This window comes from Oncorhynchus clarkii, chromosome 13 (genome assembly GCF_045791955.1).
Source record: "Oncorhynchus clarkii lewisi isolate Uvic-CL-2024 chromosome 13, UVic_Ocla_1.0, whole genome shotgun sequence".
NCBI lineage: Eukaryota > Metazoa > Chordata > Actinopteri > Salmoniformes > Salmonidae > Oncorhynchus > Oncorhynchus clarkii.
This window is the reverse complement of record NC_092159.1, coordinates 61790724-61811170: the sequence shown is the minus strand read 5'-3', so window position 1 is coordinate 61811170 and position 20447 is coordinate 61790724. Positions and strand designations below refer to the sequence as shown.

At 43.4% G+C, this 20447-nt stretch overlaps 2 protein-coding genes across 6 annotated transcripts in view; one reads left to right on the top strand and one right to left on the bottom strand.

The window, feature by feature from the left end:
• Positions 1-276: 276 nt before the first annotated feature.
• Positions 277-19011, top strand: LOC139365204 (medium-chain acyl-CoA ligase ACSF2, mitochondrial-like). Of its 5 annotated transcripts, none has more exons than XM_071102674.1 (17): positions 301-431; positions 1609-1780; positions 3578-3773; positions 4627-4755; positions 4853-4906; positions 5327-5445; positions 7225-7387; positions 13217-13312; positions 13497-13645; positions 13821-13912; positions 16668-16744; positions 16835-16942; positions 17134-17285; positions 17414-17555; positions 17680-17790; positions 18655-18723; positions 18832-19011. In XM_071102674.1, exons 2-17 carry the CDS (start codon positions 1623-1625, stop codon positions 18880-18882), a joined length of 1866 nt encoding a protein of 621 aa, XP_070958775.1. In that variant the 5' UTR covers positions 301-431; positions 1609-1622; the 3' UTR covers positions 18883-19011. The 5 variants fall into 5 exon arrangements, with proteins under 5 accessions (XP_070958779.1, XP_070958775.1, XP_070958776.1 ...); XM_071102675.1 differs by having other exon boundaries at positions 426-505; positions 18832-19002; XM_071102673.1 differs by having other exon boundaries at positions 426-505; positions 17414-17633; positions 18832-19002.
• Positions 19012-19059: 48 nt separating this feature from the next.
• Positions 19060-20447, bottom strand: part of LOC139365206 (nuclear distribution protein nudE-like 1-B) — a 47518-nt gene continuing 46130 nt past the window's right edge. The window contains exon 10 of the transcript XR_011626550.1: positions 19060-19319. The gene's annotated coding sequence lies outside the window, so the exon portion shown is untranslated. The remainder of the gene's footprint in view (positions 19320-20447) is intronic.

Here is a 20447-nt window from a genome sequence, read left to right as displayed (position 1 = left end):
GGTATCAGCTGATGTAAGAAGGGCTTTATAAATACATTTGATTTGAGCGTAATCGATTTCTGTAAATAGCATCAGACTACAAAGTTAGAGTTGTAGAAAACTCTTAATAACAGTGATTTGGACAATAGCTTCTAAAAACGTATTCCAAATAAGAAAATAGCTTGCTACCTAGCCAGAGAATAAAGACATTTTAATCTACCCGCCTTGACAGCTGGGTATTTATGTTGGATGTGCGCAATCAGGATGTGCGCAAGCAGATTCCGCACGTCATGTTTCGTAACAGGTTGTACCAGGAAAGTCACTGCGGGCAAGTGAGCGGACGCTTCCAAAACGCGGTCAAGCCTAAACATCGTTCAGCCATCCGTTCTTCAGTTTCCTCCTGAATTTCTGTGCGTGAATACACAACACTTTACGGTATCACCTGTTTTCTGGTAGGGAAACTTATGTTATACTTGAATGTTCGGAGAAAAGTTTTCTGAAGTTAGAGCACATTTTGTCATTTACTGTAAGGATATGTTCAGAAAAGTTGCAATAGTTCATCATGCAAAGATGATAGGGCGCAGACAGCGGTATTATTCAAAGATCTAGAATTCCAGAGTGATTGATTTCTTGAGGCCTGTAAATCGCGTCCGTCAGAGATGATCAAACCTTTTTCATTTTTTGATTGTCGTTCGTGATGGGACATGATGATGAAGCCTAACAGAGATTTGATGTAACAGAAACGTTTTGAAAGCGTTAATTGAATAATAATATAAACCAGTGCCAGTACTGTGTATTAACTCCTAATGTTACAGTAAGACGTAGAGGCAACAATCAGGCCTGCAGCCAGATGGCTAAAATAACAAACACTAAATTATGATTACCTGATGATTATTCCCCAGTGACACGTTAATTGGGCCTAGTAAAAAGGTTTTGTTTGTCTATTCTGCAGTCTAACAAGAGTTTTCAAAGCAGCATGGAAGTTATGTGTAACGACCTAGCGATAGCCTACCCATTACCAAGCCAAAATAAGAAAACGTGCGAGTAATCTATTTTGTAATGACGTGTTATTCAGAAGTAAATGTTCACAGTAAATGTGTTGCATTGAGTTTGCTATACAGCCGCGAAATGATTTTAGATAGATGCGCTTGCTGAAAGCAAGAACTGCTTTAGAAATTCGACATACTTCTTATTAATGTGCTTGCGGGAAATCTGACACCTATTTGTCATGTGCATGCTGAAAGCACATAAGTTATCAAAAGTTATCCAACTTTAGAATGTGCAGGTTCCTGTTTGATACTATTCATACTTGTCGACTTTCTAGATTCTAGATGGGTCATTCCACGAATAGAGGGCCTTTTGCTTTCCTTTGATATTTTACATAGGAATTGTGCACCAATATTGAATTTCAAAAACCTGTTACATTAATAAGTGCCTCTCTTAATAGAAACCACATGGAACAATTAAATCATTTGTATAATATGAATAAAGACTTTCTAAAATGCCTAAAATCTGCATTTGTACATGTCCCTTCTCATGTTTTTCTGACTTCTAGGAAGATTTACAGCCAACATTTTTAACAAGGGTCTAAATGGGTTCAGAATATAATAAATCGGGTGTTATTTTCAGAGCTGACTGAGGCCATGTCAGCGGTGTGGATCAGCTCCTCGCTACTGAGGTCCAGGGCAACTCACCTCAGACAGCTCAGTGTGTTCTCTAGAAGGGCTGTGTTACAACCTCTACAGGTGGTCTCCTCACTACAGAAGACATGGACGCCTGGGAACCCAACCTGGTGCTGTAGGTAGGTCAGCTCTCTTGACATTGTCAGACATAAACAGACTGGCTGGATTATTTCTGTCATTTTGCAAGTTGTGTTTCCTTTCTAAAGCCCACCCCACCTCTGACCTTTGACATAGATTGTAGATGACATTTTGTCATTCAGACCTATAGAGCACACCACTAGTTGGGGTCAATCCCATTTCAATTTAGTCAATTACAGTTGCAGTGATCGCTATGATCCGTCAACTGTAGAGTATGGACCTGATGGCCTGTCTTGACTAGGATTCAGACTAGAGGTCGACCGATTAATCGGAATGGCCGATTAATTAGGGCCGATTTCAAGTTTTCATAACAATCGGAAATCTGTATTTTTGGGCGCCGATTTGCTGATTAAAAAAAAATTATCAATATTTTTATAACTTTATTTAACTAGGCAAGTCAGTTAAGAATACATTCTTATTTTCAATGACGGCCTAGGAACGGTGGGTTAACTGAACGACAGATTTAACCTTACAGTTAACTAGTCCAACGCAATAACGACCTGCCTCTCTCGTTGCACTCCACAAGGAGACTGCCTGTTACGCGAATGCAGTAAGCCAAGGTAAGTTGCTCGATAGTATTACATTTCTTATAAAAAACAGTAACAGGCAGTCTCCTTGTGGAGTGCACAAGGACTAGTTAACTGTAAGGTTGCAAGATTGGATCCCCCAAGCTGACAATGTGAAAATCTGTCGTTCTGCCCCTGAACGAGGCAGTTAATCCACAGTTCCTAGGCCGTCATTGAAAATAAGAATGTGTTCTTAACTGACTTGCCTAGTTAAATAAAGATTAAATAAATAAATAAACATATCTTTTTTTAAATCGGCCAAATCGGTGTCCAAAAATACCGATTTCCGATTGTTATGAAAACTTGAAATCGGCCTTAATTAATTGGCCATTCCGATTAATCGGTCGACCTCTAGTTCCAACCCATGTCTCTCTGTTCCAACCCATGTCTCTCTGTTCCAACCCATGTCTCTCTGTTCCAACCCATGTCTCTCTGTTCCAACCCATGTCTCTCTGTTCCAACCCATGTCTCTCTGTTCCAACCCATGTCTCTCTGTTCCAACCCATGTCTCTCTGTTCCAACCCATGTCTCTCTGTTCAAACCCTTGTCTCTCTGTTCCAACCCATGTCTCTCTGTTCCAACCCATGTCTCTCTGTTCCAACCCATGTCTCTCTGTTCCAACCCATGTCTCTCTGTTCCAACCCATGTCTGTGTTCCAACCCATGTCTCTGTGTTCCAACCCATGTCTCTCTGTTCCAACCCATCTCTCTCTGTTCCAACCCATCTCTTTCTGTTCCAACCCATCTCTTTCTGTACCAACCCATGTCTCTCTGTTCCAACCCATCTCTCTCTGTTCCAACCCATCTCTCTCTGTTCCAACCCATCTCTCTCTGTTCCAACCCATCTCTCTCTGTTCCAACCCATCTCTCTGTGTACCAACCCATCTCTCTGTGTTCCAACCCATGTCTCTCTGTTCCAACCCATCTCTCTCTGTTCCAACCCATCTCTCTCTGTTCCAACCCATGTCTCTCTGTTCCAACCCATCTCTCTGTGTTTACTCCCTGTATCAGACTTTGGTCAACTACAGTACATATGTCAAATACTTGGTTGTGTCTACTGTAGTTTGCCTGGTACAATGGAACCAATTAAATAGTCCTCTATGTCCAAACTCCAAAGTGGTATCAAGTGCACCTAAAAACAGCTTCCAACTATTTCCCTCATGTATTTGACCCAGGTCTACTCTGTCTACTGTTCATGTCTGTCCCTCAACAGATCCCTCCATGTGGACAGTCCCCCCCTGGTCCCAGGGCAGAGCTTCAGCTACGTCCATGGGGCCTCCTCAGTGTCCCTGCTGGGCCAGACGGTGGGTCAGAGTTTGCAGGCGGCAGCTGACCGCTGGCCCCACAGAGAGGCCCTGGTGTTCCTGCAGGATGGAGTCCGTAAGACCTTCTCCCAGTTTCAGGAGGACGTAGGTCTTTCATCCACTCTCTCTTCTAATCTATTTCATCATATCTAGAGATCATTGTTAGGCCGTTACCTTTGTACCCACTCAAAGCACATTCAGCAGGACTTTCTGTCAGTGCATCTGATTGGTGGTTTACCAAATAGTAACATAACTATTATGTGTCAGTATCCATGGTGAAACACCCCGAGGCCTGCTAACTAGGACATCCATGGTGTAACACCCTGAGGCCTGCTAACTAGGTCATCCATGGTTTAACACCCTGAGGCCTGCTAACTAGGACATCCATGGTGTAACACCCTGAGGCCTGCTAACTAGGACATCCATGGTGTAACACCCTGAGGCCTGCTAACTAGGACATCCATGGTGTAACACCGTGAGGCCTGCTAACTAGGACATCCATGGTGTAACACCCTGAGGCATGCTAACTAGGTCATCCATGGTGTAACACCCCGAGGCCTGCTAACTAGGACATCCATGGTGAAACACCCCGAGGCCTGCTAACTAGGACATCCATGGTGTAACACCCTGAGGCCTGCTAACTAGGACATCCATGGTGTAACACCCTGAGGCCTGCTAACTAGGACATCCATGGTGTAACACCCTGAGGCCTGCTAACTAGGACATCCATGGTGTAACACCCTGAGGCCTGCTAACTAGGACATCCATGGTGTAACACCCTGAGGCCTGCTAACTAGGACATCCATGGTGAAACAACAGAGACATATAAACAGCTTTGTAATAATATATTCCATTCCATTTATACACATTCTCATAAACACAAACTGCAGAATGCCTTCACATATCAGGATATCATCCTGTATATTACTTCCTGGGTCATGCTCTCCCTCCTCCCCAGGTTGACCAGGCCGCTGCAGGTCTCCTGGCCCTGGGTCTGAAGAGAGGGGACAGACTAGGAGTCTGGGGGCCCAACACATACCACTGGATCCTGTTTCAGTTCGCCACTGCCAAGGCTGGCATCATACTGGTGAAGATGAGCTATTATATTAGATTCTAAAATGAACATGTATTATCTGTTAGGATCTATTGGTCCTAATATTAAAGTATTGTTCTAATCTCTACAGGTGTCAATAAACCCAGCCTATCAGCTGAAGGAGCTGGAGTTCACCCTGGGGAAGGTTTGTTCTTATCCAGAACCGCGTTGTTTTACACTTCCTGGATTGACTGAATGAATAGCTGAACTGATCCTGACCCTGGTGCTGTCTGTGTCCTTCCCAGTTTAAGACCCAGAGGTTCGGTTATCTCTGTCTCTGTAGGTGCAGTGTAAAGCTGTGGTGTGTCCCACCCAGTTTATGACCCAGAGGTTCTGTTATCTCTGTCTCTGTAGGTGCAGTGTAAAGCTGTCTGTGTCCCACCCAGTTTATGACCCAGAGGTTCTGTTATCTCTGTCTCTGTAGGTGCAGTGTAATGCTGTGGTGTGTCCCACCCAGTTTATGACCCAGAGGTTCTGTTATCTCTGTCTCTGTAGGTGCAGTGTAAAGCTGTCTGTGTCCCACCCAGTTTAAGACCCAGAGGTTCTGTTCTCTCTGTCTCTGTAGGTGCAGTGTAAAGCTGTGGTGTGTCCCACCCAGTTTAAGACCCAGAGGTTCTGTGACACGCTGAGACAGATCTGCCCAGAGATGGACACAGCAGAGTCAGGGGTCTTCAGGAGCTCCAGGTATGCTAATATTGTACTACTGTATCATGACTGAGTTAACAGACAGGTATGTTAATATTGTACTACTGCATCATGACTGAGTTAACAGACATATTGTACTACTGCATCATGACTGAGTTAACAGACAGGTATGTTAATATTGTATTACTGCATCATGACTGAGTTAACAGACATATTGTACTACTGCATCATGACTGAGTCAACAGACATATTGTATTACTGCATCATGACTGAGTCAACAGACATATTGTACTACTGCATCATGACTGAGTCAACAGACATATTGTATTACTGCATCATGACTGAGTTAACAGACATATTGTATTACTGCATCATGACTGAGTTAACAGACATATTGTATTACTGCATCATGACTGAGTTAACAGACAGGTATGTTAATATTGTACTACTGCATCATGACTGAGTCAACAGACAGGTATGTTAATATTGTATTACTGCATCATGACTGAGTTAACAGACATATTGTATTACTGCATCATGACTGAGTCAACAGACATATTGTATTACTGCATCATGACTGAGTTAACAGACATATTGTATTACTGCATCATGACTGAGTTAACAGACAGGTATGTTAATATTGTACTACTGCACCATGAAGTAAACAAGTACCTAGCAGGATAGCTAACATCATAGATATAGAACCCTGAACAGGGTGGCTAACATATTGTATTACTGCATCATGAAGTAAACAAGTACCTAGCAGGATAGCTAACATCATAGATATAGAACCCTGAACAGGGTGGCTAACATATTTATAGCCATAGTAGAGATCCCATTCAATTACTAGAAGGGCTATGTCATAAACCCTCAAAGTTCCTGAATGGTATGATAATGGCAGCCATTTTGGCCAGGGACAAATCCAAACCAGCCTAATTGAAAGGAAAGGAAGTAGGGGCATAGGTGATGCACTTCCTGCTTACTGATGCAGGAGCATCAGGGAACACAGCAACTCTGCTGGATCGACTCTGAATAAGAAATATTACCACCAGTGGATGTCTATTTACCTGTAAATGGAACCTCAGTATCTGTGTATGGTGATGGTGACAGACAGGGACAGTAGAGGACCTAATGAAGGCTGTTACTGTAATGTTACTGCAATGTAGTGGTCATTGTGTTACTGTAATGTTACTGTAATGTAACCGTCATTGTGTTACTGTAATGTTACTGTAATGTTACTATCACTGTGTTGCTGTAATGTTACCGTAATGTAACGGTCATTGTGTTACTGTAATGTTACTGTAATGTAACCGTCATTGTGTTACTGTAATGTTACTGTAATGTAATGGTCATTGTGTTACTGTTATATTACTGACAGTGTTACTGTAATGTAATGTAATGGTCATTGTGTTACTGTAATGTAACTCATTGTGCTACTGTAATGTAGCGGTCATTGTGTTACTGTAATAATATTGACAGTTACTGTAATGTAATGGTCATTGTGTTACTGTAATGTAACTGTCTTTTGTGTTACTGTAATATTACTGACAGTGTTACTGTAATGTAATGGTCATTGTGTTACTGTAATGTTACTGTAATGTAACGGTCATTGTGTTACTGTAATGTAATGGTCATTGTGTTACTGTAATGTTACTGTAATGTAACGGTCATTGTGTTACTGTAATGTAATGGTCATTGTTACTGTAATATTACTGAGTGTTACTGTAATGTAATGGTCATGGTGTTACTGTAATGTTACTGTAATGTAAATGGTCATTGTGTTACTGTAATGTTAACCTACTGTGTTCCTCCTGCCAGACTACCAGACCTGCGTATGGTGATTGTGACAGACAGCAGACAGACAGGGACTGTACATGTAGAGGATGTGATGCAGGCTGGAAGCAGACAGCACCACCAGGAGCTGCAGGACCTGCAGACCAAACTGTCCTTCGACGACCCCATCAACATACAGTTCACATCCGTAGGTCTCCTGTTGAAAGAAGAATACTTTACGGCTGATTTCCTGGACACAGATTACCCTGTCTAGGACACAGATTACCCTGTCTAGGACACAGATTACCCTGTCTAGGACACAGATTACCCTGTCTAGGACACATATTACCCTGTCTAGGACACATATTACCCTGTCTAGGACACAGATTACCCTGTCTAGGACACAGATTACCCTGTCTAGGACACAGATTACCCTGTCTAGGACACAGATTACCCTGTCTAGGACACAGATTACCCTGTCTAGGACACAGATTACCCTGTCTAGGACACAGATTACCCTGTCTAGGACAGATTACCCTGTCTAGGACACAAATTACCCTGTCTAGGACACAGATTAAACCAAGTCTTGGACAAAGAAGCACTTTCCATAGTGATCTCCATTGGACTAGGCTTAATCTGTGTCTGGGAAATCAGCCCACACCCCCATACACACACACACCCACCCACCCACACACACACACACACACACACACACACAAACACACGAGGTAATGGAAGAACAGGATCAGCTGCAGTGCAGCGCCCCCTGGAGCAGTAATACTGTACTGCACAGCTCACACATCATATCAATACATTATTAACACAGTCTGTCATTACCCTCACCGACACACAAAACACACCAACTGGTATTCATTGTTTATGTCTGAGTATTAGTCTGTCTGATGTCTACTGGTCTGTAGAGAACAACAGTATTAGTCTGTCTGATGTCTACTGGTCTGTAGGGAACAACAGTATCAGTCTGTCTACTGGTCTGTAGAGAACAACAGTATTAGTCTGTCTGTCTACTGGTCTGTAGGGAACAACAGTATTAGTCTGTCTACTGGTCTGTTAGGAACAACAGTATTAGTCTGTCTACTGGTCTGTAGAGAACAACAGTATTAGTCTGTCTACTGGTCTGTTAGGAACAACAGTATTAGTCTGTCTGATGTCTACTGGTCTGTAGAGAACAACAGTATTAGTCTATCTGATGTCTACTGGTCTGTAGAGAACAACAGTATTAGTCTGTCTGATGTCTACTGGTCTGTAGAGAACAACAGTATCAGTCTGTCTACTGGTCTGTAGGGAACAACAGTATTAGTCTGTCTACTGGTCTGTCTGATGTCTACTGGTCTGTCTGATGTCTACTGGTCTGTAGGGAACAACAGTATCAGTCTGTCTGATGTCTACTGGTCTGTAGAGAACAACAGTATTAGTCTGTCTGATGTCTACTGGTCTGTAGGGAACAACAGTATTAGTCTGTCTGATGTCTACTGGTCTGTAGAGAACAACAGTATTAGTCTGTCTGATGTCTACTGGTCTGTAGAGAACAACAGTATCAGTCTGTCTGATGTCTACTGGTCTGTAGAGAACAACAGTATTAGTCTGTCTGATGTCTACTGGTCTGTAGAGAACAACAGTATTAGTCTGTCTGATGTCTACTGGTCTGTAGAGAACAACAGTATTAGTCTGTCTGATGTCTACTGGTCTGTAGAGAACAACAGTATTAGTCTGTCTGATGTCTACTGGTCTGTAGAGAACACCAGTATTAGTCTGTCTGATGTCTACTGGTCTGTAGGGAACAACAGTATTAGTCTGTCTGATGTCTACTGGTCTGTAGAGAACAACAGTATTAGTCTGTCTGATGTCTACTGGTCTGTAGGGAACAACAGTATCAGTCTGTCTACTGGTCTGTAGAGAACAACAGTATTAGTCTGTCTGATGTCTACTGGTCTGTAGAGAACAACAGTATTAGTCTGTCTACTGGTCTGTAGAGAACAACAGTATTAGTCTGTCTACTGGTCTGTAGGGAACAACAGTATTAGTCTGTCTGATGCCTACTGGTCTGTAGGGAACAACAGTATTAGTCTGTCTGATGTCTACTGGTCTGTAGAGAACAACAGTATCAGTCTGTCTGATGTCTACTGGTCTGTAGGGAACAACAGTATCAGTCTGTCTGATGTCTACTGGTCTGTAGGGAACAACAGTATCAGTCTGTCTGATGTCTACTGGTCTGTAGGGAACAACAGTATTAGTCTGTCTGATGTCTACTGGTCTGTAGAGAACAACAGTATTAGTCTGTCTACTGGTCTGTAGAGAACAACAGTATTAGTCTGTCTGATGTCTACTGGTCTGTAGGGAACAACAGTATCAGTCTGTCTGATGTCTACTGGTCTGTAGGGAACAACAGTATCAGTCTGTCTACTGGTCTGTAGAGAACAACAGTATTAGTCTGTCTGATGTCTACTGGTCTGTAGAGAACAACAGTATTAGTCTGTCTGATGTTTACTGGTCTGTAGGGAACAACAGTATCAGTCTGTCTGATGTCTACTGGTCTGTAGAGAACAACAGTATTAGTCTGTCTGATGTCTACTGGTCTGTAGAGAACAACAGTATTAGTCTGTCTGATGTCTACTGGTCTGTAGGGAACAACAGTATTAGTCTGTCTGATGTCTACTGGTCTGTAGAGAACAACAGTATTAGTCTGTCTACTGGTCTGTAGGGAACAACAGTATTAGTCTGTCTGATGTCTACTGGTCTGTAGAGAACAACAGTATCAGTCTGTCTACTGGTCTGTAGAGAACAACAGTATTAGTCTGTCTGATGTCTACTGGTCTGTAGGGAACAACAGTATCAGTCTGTCTGATGTCTACTGGTCTGTAGAGAACAACAGTATTAGTCTGTCTGATGTCTACTGGTCTGTAGGGAACAACAGTATTAGTCTGTCTGATGTCTACTGGTCTGTAGAGAACAACAGTAGTCTGTCTGATGTCTACTGGTCTGTAGGGAACAACAGTATTAGTCTGTCTGATGTCTACTGGTCTGTAGAGAACAACAGTATTAGTCTGTCTACTGGTCTGTAGAGAACAACAGTATTAGTCTGTCTACTGGTCTGTTAGGAACAACAGTATTAGTCTGTCTGATGTCTACTGGTCTGTAGAGAACAACAGTATTAGTCTGTCTGATGTCTACTGGTCTGTAGAGAACAACAGTATCAGTCTGTCTACTGGTCTGTAGGGAACAACAGTATTAGTCTGTCTGATGTCTACTGGTCTGTAGGGAACAACAGTATTAGTCTGTCTACTGGTCTGTCTGATGTCTACTGGTCTGTAGGGAACAACAGTATCAGTCTGTCTGATGTCTACTGGTCTGTAGAGAACAACAGTATTAGTCTGTCTGATGTCTACTGGTCTGTAGGGAACAACAGTATTAGTCTGTCTGATGTCTACTGGTCTGTAGAGAACAACAGTATTAGTCTGTCTGATGTCTACTGGTCTGTAGAGAACAACAGTATCAGTCTGTCTGATGTCTACTGGTCTGTAGAGAACAACAGTATTAGTCTGTCTGATGTCTACTGGTCTGTAGAGAACAACAGTATTAGTCTGTCTGATGTCTACTGGTCTGTAGGGAACAACAGTATTAGTCTGTCTGATGTCTACTGGTCTGTAGAGAACAACAGTATTAGTCTGTCTGATGTCTACTGGTCTGTAGGGAACAACAGTATCAGTCTGTCTACTGGTCTGTAGAGAACAACAGTATTAGTCTGTCTGATGTCTACTGGTCTGTAGAGAACAACAGTATTAGTCTGTCTACTGGTCTGTAGAGAACAACAGTATTAGTCTGTCTACTGGTCTGTAGGGAACAACAGTATTAGTCTGTCTGATGTCTACTGGTCTGTAGAGAACAACAGTATCAGTCTGTCTGATGTCTACTGGTCTGTAGGGAACAACAGTATCAGTCTGTCTGATGTCTACTGGTCTGTAGGGAACAACAGTATTAGTCTGTCTGATGTCTACTGGTCTGTAGGGAACAACAGTATCAGTCTGTCTGATGTCTACTGGTCTGTAGGGAACAACAGTATTAGTCTGTCTGATGTCTACTGGTCTGTAGAGAACAACAGTATTAGTCTGTCTACTGGTCTGTAGAGAACAACAGTATTAGTCTGTCTGATGTCTACTGGTCTGTAGGGAACAACAGTATCAGTCTGTCTGATGTCTACTGGTCTGTAGGGAACAACAGTATCAGTCTGTCTACTGGTCTGTAGAGAACAACAGTATTAGTCTGTCTGATGTCTACTGGTCTGTAGAGAACAACAGTATTAGTCTGTCTGATGTTTACTGGTCTGTAGGGAACAACAGTATCAGTCTGTCTGATGTCTACTGGTCTGTAGAGAACAACAGTATTAGTCTGTCTGATGTCTACTGGTCTGTAGAGAACAACAGTATTAGTCTGTCTGATGTCTACTGGTCTGTAGGGAACAACAGTATTAGTCTGTCTGATGTCTACTGGTCTGTAGAGAACAACAGTATTAGTCTGTCTACTGGTCTGTAGGGAACAACAGTATTAGTCTGTCTGATGTCTACTGGTCTGTAGAGAACAACAGTATCAGTCTGTCTACTGGTCCGTAGAGAACAACAGTATTAGTCTGTCTGATGTCTACTGGTCTGTAGAGAACAACAGTATTAGTCTGTCTGATGTCTACTGGTCTGTAGGGAACAACAGTATTTGTCTGTCTGATGTCTACTGGTCTGTAGAGAACAACAGTATCAGTCTGTCTACTGGTCTGTAGAGAACAACAGTATTAGTCTGTCTGATGTCTACTGGTCTGTAGAGAACAACAGTATTAGTCTGTCTGATGTCTACTGGTCTGTAGAGAACAACAGTATTAGTCTGTCTGATGTCTACTGGTCTGTAGAGAACAACAGTATTAGTCTGTCTGATGTCTACTGGTCTGTAGGGAACAACAGTATTAGTCTGTCTGATGTCTACTGGTCTGTAGAGAACAACAGTATTAGTCTGTCTACTGGTCTGTAGGGAACAACAGTATTAGTCTGTCTGATGTCTACTGGTCTGTAGGGAACAACAGTATCAGTCTGTCTGATGTCTACTGGTCTGTAGAGAACAACAGTATTAGTCTGTCTGATGTCTACTGGTCTGTAGGGAACAACAGTATTAGTCTGTCTGATGTCTACTGGTCTGTAGAGAACAACAGTATTAGTCTGTCTGATGTCTACTGGTCTGTAGAGAACAACAGTATTAGTCTGTCTGATGTCTACTGGTCTGTAGGGAACAACAGTATTAGTCTGTCTGATGTCTACTGGTCTGTAGAGAACAACAGTATCAGTCTGTCTGATGTCTAATGGTCTGTAGAGAACAACAGTATTAGTCTGTCTGATGTCTACTGGTCTGTAGGGAACAACAGTATTAGTCTGTCTGATGTCTACTGGTCTATAGAGAACAACAGTATCAGTCTGTCTGATGTCTACTGGTCTGTAGGGAACAACAGTATTAGTCTGTCTGATGTCTACTGGTCTGTAGAGAACAACAGTATTAGTCTGTCTGATGTCTACTGGTCTGTAGGGAACAACAGTATCAGTCTGTCTGATGTCTACTGGTCTGTAGAGAACAACAGTATCAGTCTGTCTACTGGTCTGTAGAGAACAACAGTATTAGTCTGTCTGATGTCTACTGGTCTGTGGAGAACAACAGTATCAGTCTGTCTACTGGTCTGTAGAGAACAACAGTATCAGTCTGTCTGATGTCTACTGGTCTGTCTGATGTCTACTGGTCTGTAGAGAACAACAGTATTAGTCTGTCTGATGTCTACTGGTCTGTAGAGAACAACAGTATTAGTTTGTCTGATGTCTACTGGTCTGTAGAGAACAACAGTATCAGTCTGTCTACTGGTCTGTAGAGAACAACAGTATTAGTCTGTCTGATGTCTACTGGTCTGTAGAGAACAACAGTATTAGTCTGTCTGATGTCTACTGGTCTGTAGGGAACAACAGTATCAGTCTGTCTGATGTCTACTGTTCTCTAGGGAACAACAGGAAGTCCTAAAGGTGCCACCCTCTCCCACCACAACATTGTCAACAACGCCTATTTTGTGGGTCTTCGTCTGGGATTCAACTGGAAGGTCAGTGGAGACATGAGACTATTATCATCTCTCTCTCTGTGGCGCTCTCTCTCTCTGTGGTGCTCTCTCTCTCTGTGACTTGCTCTGTGACTCTCTCTGTGGCTCTCTCTCTCTCTCTCTCTCTCTCTCTCTTTCTCTCTCTACTCTTCACATGTAACTTCTACTCTTGTTGCTTCCCCCTCAGCCTATAAGAGCGTGTGTTCCTGTTCCTCTGTACCACTGCATAGGCTCAGTGATCGGAGGGATGTGCATGGCACTGCATGGCATCACCCTGGTCTTCCCCTCTGCTGGGTACGACAGCCGTGCCAACCTGGAGGCCATTCAGAATGAAAGGTAGTAAAGTTTAGGAACCTCTTCCTTAAGTAACTTACACATCCTGGAGACTTACAATAGAGATATTTCATGTCAGTGTGTTGTAATAAGAATAATATAAATAGCTGCCACTGAGCACATTGAGAATGAACCTCTATAATACACTAAATACATCTCTATATGTTCTCTGTTTCAGGTGTAATTTCCTCTACGGAACTCCTACCATGTACATTGACATGCTTGGACAGCCTGACCTACACAACTATGACCTGTCATCAGTTGAATCTGGTGAGAGATTTGAGGTTTGTTTGTGTAGACTGTTGTTGGATGGCTGGAAATACATGAAAATAAACTGGATTACTGTGGTAAAGTTTAAGCTGAAAGGGGTCATTTGCAGTTGCTACATCCATTCTTTTGGACAGTATATCACAAAAGGCACACCCCTCACATATTTGTAAATATCTTTTCATGTGACAACACTGAAGAAATTACACTTTGCTACAATGTAAAGTAGTGAGTGTACAGCTTGTATAACAGTGTAAATTTGCTGTCCCCTCAAAATAACTCAACACACAGCCATTAATGTCTAAACCGCTGACAACAAAAGGGAGTACACCCCTAAGTGAAAATGTTTTGAGGCTCTTGACTAACATTTTCGGTTGGTGTCGCTGGCTCCGCTATGGTTTTCAGTCAGGGTCTCTGGTGCCGCTATGGTTTTCAGTCGGGGTCTCTGGTGCCGCTATGGTTTTCAGTCAGGGTCTCTGGTGCCGCTATGGTTTTCAGTCGGGGTCTCTGGTGCCGCTATGGTTTTCAGTCAGGGTCTCTGGTGCCGCTATGGTTTTCAGTCAGGGTCTCTGGCTCCGCTATGGTTTTCAGTCGGGGTCTCTGGTGCCGCTATGGTTTTCAGTCGGGGTCTCTGGTGCCGCTATGGTTTTCAGTCAGGGTCTCTGGTGCCGCTATGGTTTTCAGTCAGGGTCTCTGGTGCCGCTATGGTTTTCAGTCAGGGTCTCTGGCTCCGCTATGGTTTTCAGTCGGGGTCTCTGGTGCCGCTATGGTTTTCAGTCAGGGTCTCTGGTGCCGCTATGGTTTTCAGTCGGGGTCTCTGGTGTCGCTATGGTTTTCAGTCAGGGTCTCTGGTGCCGCTATGGTTTTCAGTCAGGGTCTCTGGCTCCGCTATGGTTTTCAGTCGGGGTCTCTGGTGTCGCTATGGTTTTCAGTCAGGGTCTCTGGTGCCGCTATGGTTTTCAGTCAGGGTCTCTGGTGTCGCTATGGTTTTCAGTCGGGGTCTCTGGTGCCGCTATGGTTTTCAGTCAGGGTCTCTGGTGCCGCTATGGTTTTCAGTCGGGGTCTCTTGCGCCGCTATCAATTTCAGCTGGTGGCACCAGTTCATGATTTGGTTGCACCAATATTTTGTTACTCAATAGAAACACTTTATAATCATCTTATAAAGTAATTCACTGTGGTTTAAAAAGGTGGTATGATTAAATAAATACATTTTTCAATCAAACATGTCCAAGCAGTAATGCATGATTCAGGTCATTTTGATCTGCAACCTAAACCATTCGCTAAGCCCCCCCCCCCCCCCAAACCGCTGACATAAATTAAACACAGATGACCCTTGCTAATTAGGAAGCTCTCTAATATGTTGTGATGGACTGTCATTATTAATGCTTCACAGGGAACCTGGTCAAATTAGGTTTGTAGTGTGGCTAGCCACTGAATGACTGAATTCACTGTCAGCAAGCAGTCAAAGCTACCAACCACTTTTGGACGTAACTAGTGTTCTCAAATCGTATCCTGATGTCGACAACAGATATGAGTTAAATTCATAATATGGCAAACTTTGCTGGCTTACATACATTTAGAGAAAACAAGTTCTATAAAGTAGCTAGCATTGTTTGGTGGTCAATGAGACAGAGCTACCTAACCACCTGAGTTAGCAAACAATGTAAGAAAATAATCACTTAGAAAGATCCTCCAAAAGGCTCTGCATTTCAGGAATCACAGTAGCAAGCATTGGAACGCTGCGATTGGTTGCCCAAAATTCTGGGGCGAGGCTTAGCGAAGCGTCAATTAGCTGATTGTTGCTATATTTTTATTTTATTGTCAAACTAGGGCTCTGGAAATGTCAGATTGGTTTTGCTCAATAGAGATCCATTGGCCTACATGTTTGTGTGCACTAGCTAATAGGCTAATTCATTTGGGACTCATTCACCACTAAATTAAAACACATTAGCTAGATCGCTAACTGTGAATATTGCTGATGGTTAGCTGTGTAATTGATTAATTGCAGTAAATTGAATGCCCTAAAAACAATCCAGTGATCGTTTACTAGGACTCAGCACCAACATGTACCTCACGCTCTCTGCATCTCAAAGACATAACAGAAATGTAGTTTAAAACGGTGCCTGTCGCTCAATATTGAGAGTTGAGAAGGTGATCATACCCCTAGAAAGCTGAGACCCTTCCCCTCTTCAACTAATATCAACATGTTTTCAAAACTTATGTTTTTCCCACAACTGCATTTTGAAAGAAAGCATTTTTCTGTTCCACTAAATAGATATTTGGAAGGAGAGGGCGTGGCTGGCTCATCACAGCAGCTGGCCCCGCGAAATGGACACTTTCATGGCAGGACTCAATTCACTTCACTTTAGGCGTACTGCTTGACCAAATCATGATTTTATCCGGCCAAAACAATAAGAAGTTTTGAGTGAGGTGACCAGCAGTTTTTCTCCATCCACAGCCAAGTCAAAGGGTCGCAAACTGCAACTAAATGGTCTCTGTCTGGTGCCCTCCTAAAACAATCATTTGTATATTATGGATTGTCGGTCCTTTCATCCATAGCTCTTTCTATGAATTTGAGAGTGGTTACATGTCTCCGCCCCCATCCCTCAGATTTTTACCAAAACAGTGGCGGGGTGTCAATTTGTTTTATTTTTCAACTGCAGATTGCCCCTTTTAATAGTAATATAGTGTATTGGTAATACAGTTATAGTATTTGTGCCCCGGTAGGATGGTTGTGATTTCTGTTGTTGTGTTCCAGGGTTTACGGGTGGGTCTCTTTGTCCTCCTGAAGTCATGAGGAAACTCAGAACTGATATGAATGTTAAGGATATGATAGTAAGTCCTTCCCATCTTTTTCTCTGTCTGTGTGTATAATATACTTTATAATCTGTATGGGGTAACACAACGTTCCCTTGGTAACATCAGATAGGCTATGGGACCACAGAGAACAGCCCTGCGGCATTTGTTGGTTTCCCACGAGACAACGAGGAACTGAAGACCGAGACAGTGGGATGTATCCTGAACCACGCTGAGGTATCAAACCTTAACTGACACCAGACGTGTGTGTGTGTGTGTGAGCGAGCAAGTGAGAGGAGAGAGACAGAGAAGAGAGAGTCATGTGTCTAATGTCAGGGTCCTAATTCATCTACATGCAGTATGTGTAACGTTTATATTCCTCCTTCTTTAAAACACACATGAAACCCTACCTGTGTTCTCCTGGCCAGGCGAAGGTGGTGGATGTGTCCTCTGGAGAGGTGGTTCCTCTGGGGGATCCAGGAGAGCTGCTGATCAGAGCTTACTCTGTTATGCTGGAGTACTGGGACGACCCAGACAGGACCAGTGAGGCTATCGCCAAAGACCGCTGGTACAGAACCGGGTAAGAAATGAGATGGAGAGAAAGAGATGGAGGGAGCGAGCGAGAGATAAAGACACACAGAGAAACAGAGACCCAGACAGCAACAGATGAAAAGTGAGCGCGAGCATCAACTGTGAATGTCTCCACAGTGACATAGCCAGTCTGGACAGGTTTGGGTACTGCCGTATAGTGGGACGTATAAAGGACATGATTATACGTGGAGGAGAGAACATCTACCCTGCTGAGATAGAGAAGTTCCTTCACACCCATCCCAACGTACAGGAGGCCCAGGTGAGAACCATCCCAACGTACAGGAGGCCCAGGTGTTTATTTTCTCTCCCTGTCCTGTCCACCTCTCTTTCTCCCCAGGTGATTATATTCTCTCCCTGTCCTGTCCACCTCTCTTTCTCCCCAGGTGATTGGTGTGAGAGATGAGAGGTTGGGGGAACAGGTGTGTGCCTGTATTAGACTGAAGGAGGGACTGGACTGTAGCAGAGAGGAGATCAGAGACTTCTGCAAGGGACAGGTGAGACAGAAAGGAACAAGTCACCTGGGGATTGAACACAAGAGTTATCCCACTGAGTTGAAGTCATTTTAACCAGATGGTTATCCCACTGGGTTGAAGTCGTTTTAACCAGATGGGTATCCCACTGGGTTGAAGTCGTTTTAACCAGATGGGTATCCCACTGGGTTGAAGTCGTTTTAACCAGATGGTTATCCCACTGGGTTGAAGTCGTTTTAACCAGATGGGTATCCCACTGGGTTGAAGTCGTTTTAACCAGATGGGTATCCCACTGGGTTGAAGTCGTTTTAACCAGATGGTTATCCCACTGGGTTGAAGTCGTTTTAACCAGATGGTTATCCCACTGGGTTGAAGTCGTTTTAACCAGATGGTTATCCCACTGGGTTGAAGTCGTTTTAACCAGATGGGTATCCCACTGGGTTGAAGTCGTTTTAACCAGATGGTTATCCCACTGGGTTGAAGTCGTTTTAACCAGATGGTTATCCCACTGGGTTGAAGTCGTTTTAACCAGATGGTTATCCCACTGGGTTGAAGTCGTTTTAACCAGATGGGTATCCCACTGGGTTGAAGTCGTTTTAACCAGATGGGTATCCCACTGGGTTGAAGTCGTTTTAACCAGATGGTTATCCCACTGGGTTGAAGTCGTTTTAACCAGATGGGTATCCCACTGGGTTGAAGTCGTTTTAACCAGATGGTTATCCCACTGGGTTGAAGTCGTTTTAACCAGATGGTTATCCCACTGGGTTGAAGTCGTTTTAACCAGATGGTTATCCCACTGAGTTGAAGTCGTTTTAACTAGTCAGTCCATCATTACCAAGCATCGGCAACATGTCTTATGAGAAGCGTAACTGTTTATACTTGTTCCAGATTTCTCACTTCAAGATCCCCCACTATGTGGTGTTTGTGGACAGCTATCCACTGACGGCCTCTGGAAAGGTAGGATGGCTTCATGACAACACTAAACAAATCAGGTTATCCAGGTTAATGATATTAATACCAGAACAGACGACTGTGTTGATCACCTCTGTGTTTGTCCTTTCCTAGGTCCAGAAGATCAAACTGAGGGAGGAGATGGAGAAGAAGCTGGGTCTGTGATGGACAGAGGGACCTAGACAGACTATTGGTTCCAGCTGGAGAGAGATTGGTTACAAAGGCTCTGTGTCTGTTACAGCAATATATTGCAATATTTCAATAAAACCAAGAGCAAAAATAAAGTCTAAGCTCTGTTATGTTTTGGTTCATGAGTGATGTGCAACAACTCTCAGTACTTATTTTTATCGAACAGACTGGACAACTAATTGTACATCCTGATATGTGATCTTGGACGAATGTACAATAGTAAAACTCAGGTTCTTCATTTTAAACATGCCATATAGACATCTGAAATAAATAGAACTGTAATAATGCCAGACGTTGGTATGTACAAAGGTGTTGTTAGGCAAAGTTACAATGCTTAGTTCCAGACCTGTATATATGGGGACAGAACAACAGGCTGACATAGAACTCAGTGACATGGTAGAGGTGGGTGACATCTGTGACGACCCTCCCACTCTGTTTGCCGTATTCTCTCTCTGCTCTTCGTTTTCCTTATTAGGATGCCGGTGGGAGGAGCCAGGAGAGTCGTCAGCGACCAATTCAATTACACACTCTGCCCATTCCTAAGAATTTGTAAGATACTTATTTACATAAAATGGACAGAGGCCAAAATCAATCAATAGCGTTTATTCTCGAGAGTACTGATCAAGGTACAGTTTACAACAGGTTATAAACTAAAAGTGACATCATAGGTTTTAAACTGTCCCTCCTCCACTCCGATACCATGGCAGTATAGTTCACAAGCCTTCCTACCCTCCTCCACTCTGATACCATGGCAGTATAGTTCACAAGCCTTCCTACCCTCCTCCACTCTGATACCATGGCAGTATAGTTCACAAGCCTTCCTACCCTCCTCCACTCTGATACCATGGCAGTATAGTTCACAAGCCTTCCTACCCTCCTCCACTCTGATACCATGGCAGTATAGTTCACAAGCCTTCCTACCCTCCTCCACTCTGATACAATGGCAGTATAGTTCACAAGCCTTCCTACCCTCTTCCACTCTGATACCATGGCAGTATAGTTCACAAGCCTTCCTACCCTCATCCACTCTGATACAATGGCAGTATAGTTCACAAGCCTTCCTACCCTCCTCCACTCTGATACAATGGCAGTATAGTTCACAAGCCTTCCTACCCTCCTCCACTCTGATACCATGGCAGTATAGTTCACAAGCCTTCCTACCCTCCTCCACTCTGATACAATGGCAGTATAGTTCACAAGCCTTCCTACCCTCCTCCACTCTGATACCATGGCAGTATAGTTCACAAGCCTTCCTACCCTCCTCCACTCTGATACCATGGCAGTATAGTTCACAAGCCTTCCTACCCTCCTCCACTCTGATACCATGGCAGTATAGTTCACAAGCCTTCCTACCCTCCTCCACTCTGATACCATGGCAGTATAGTTCACAAGCCTTCCTACCCTCCTCCACTCTGATACCATGGCAGTATAGTTCACAAGCCTTCCTACCCTCATCCACTCTGATACCATGGCAGTATAGTTCACAAGCCTTCCTACCCTCCTCCACTCTGATACCATGGCAGTATAGTTCACAAGCCTTC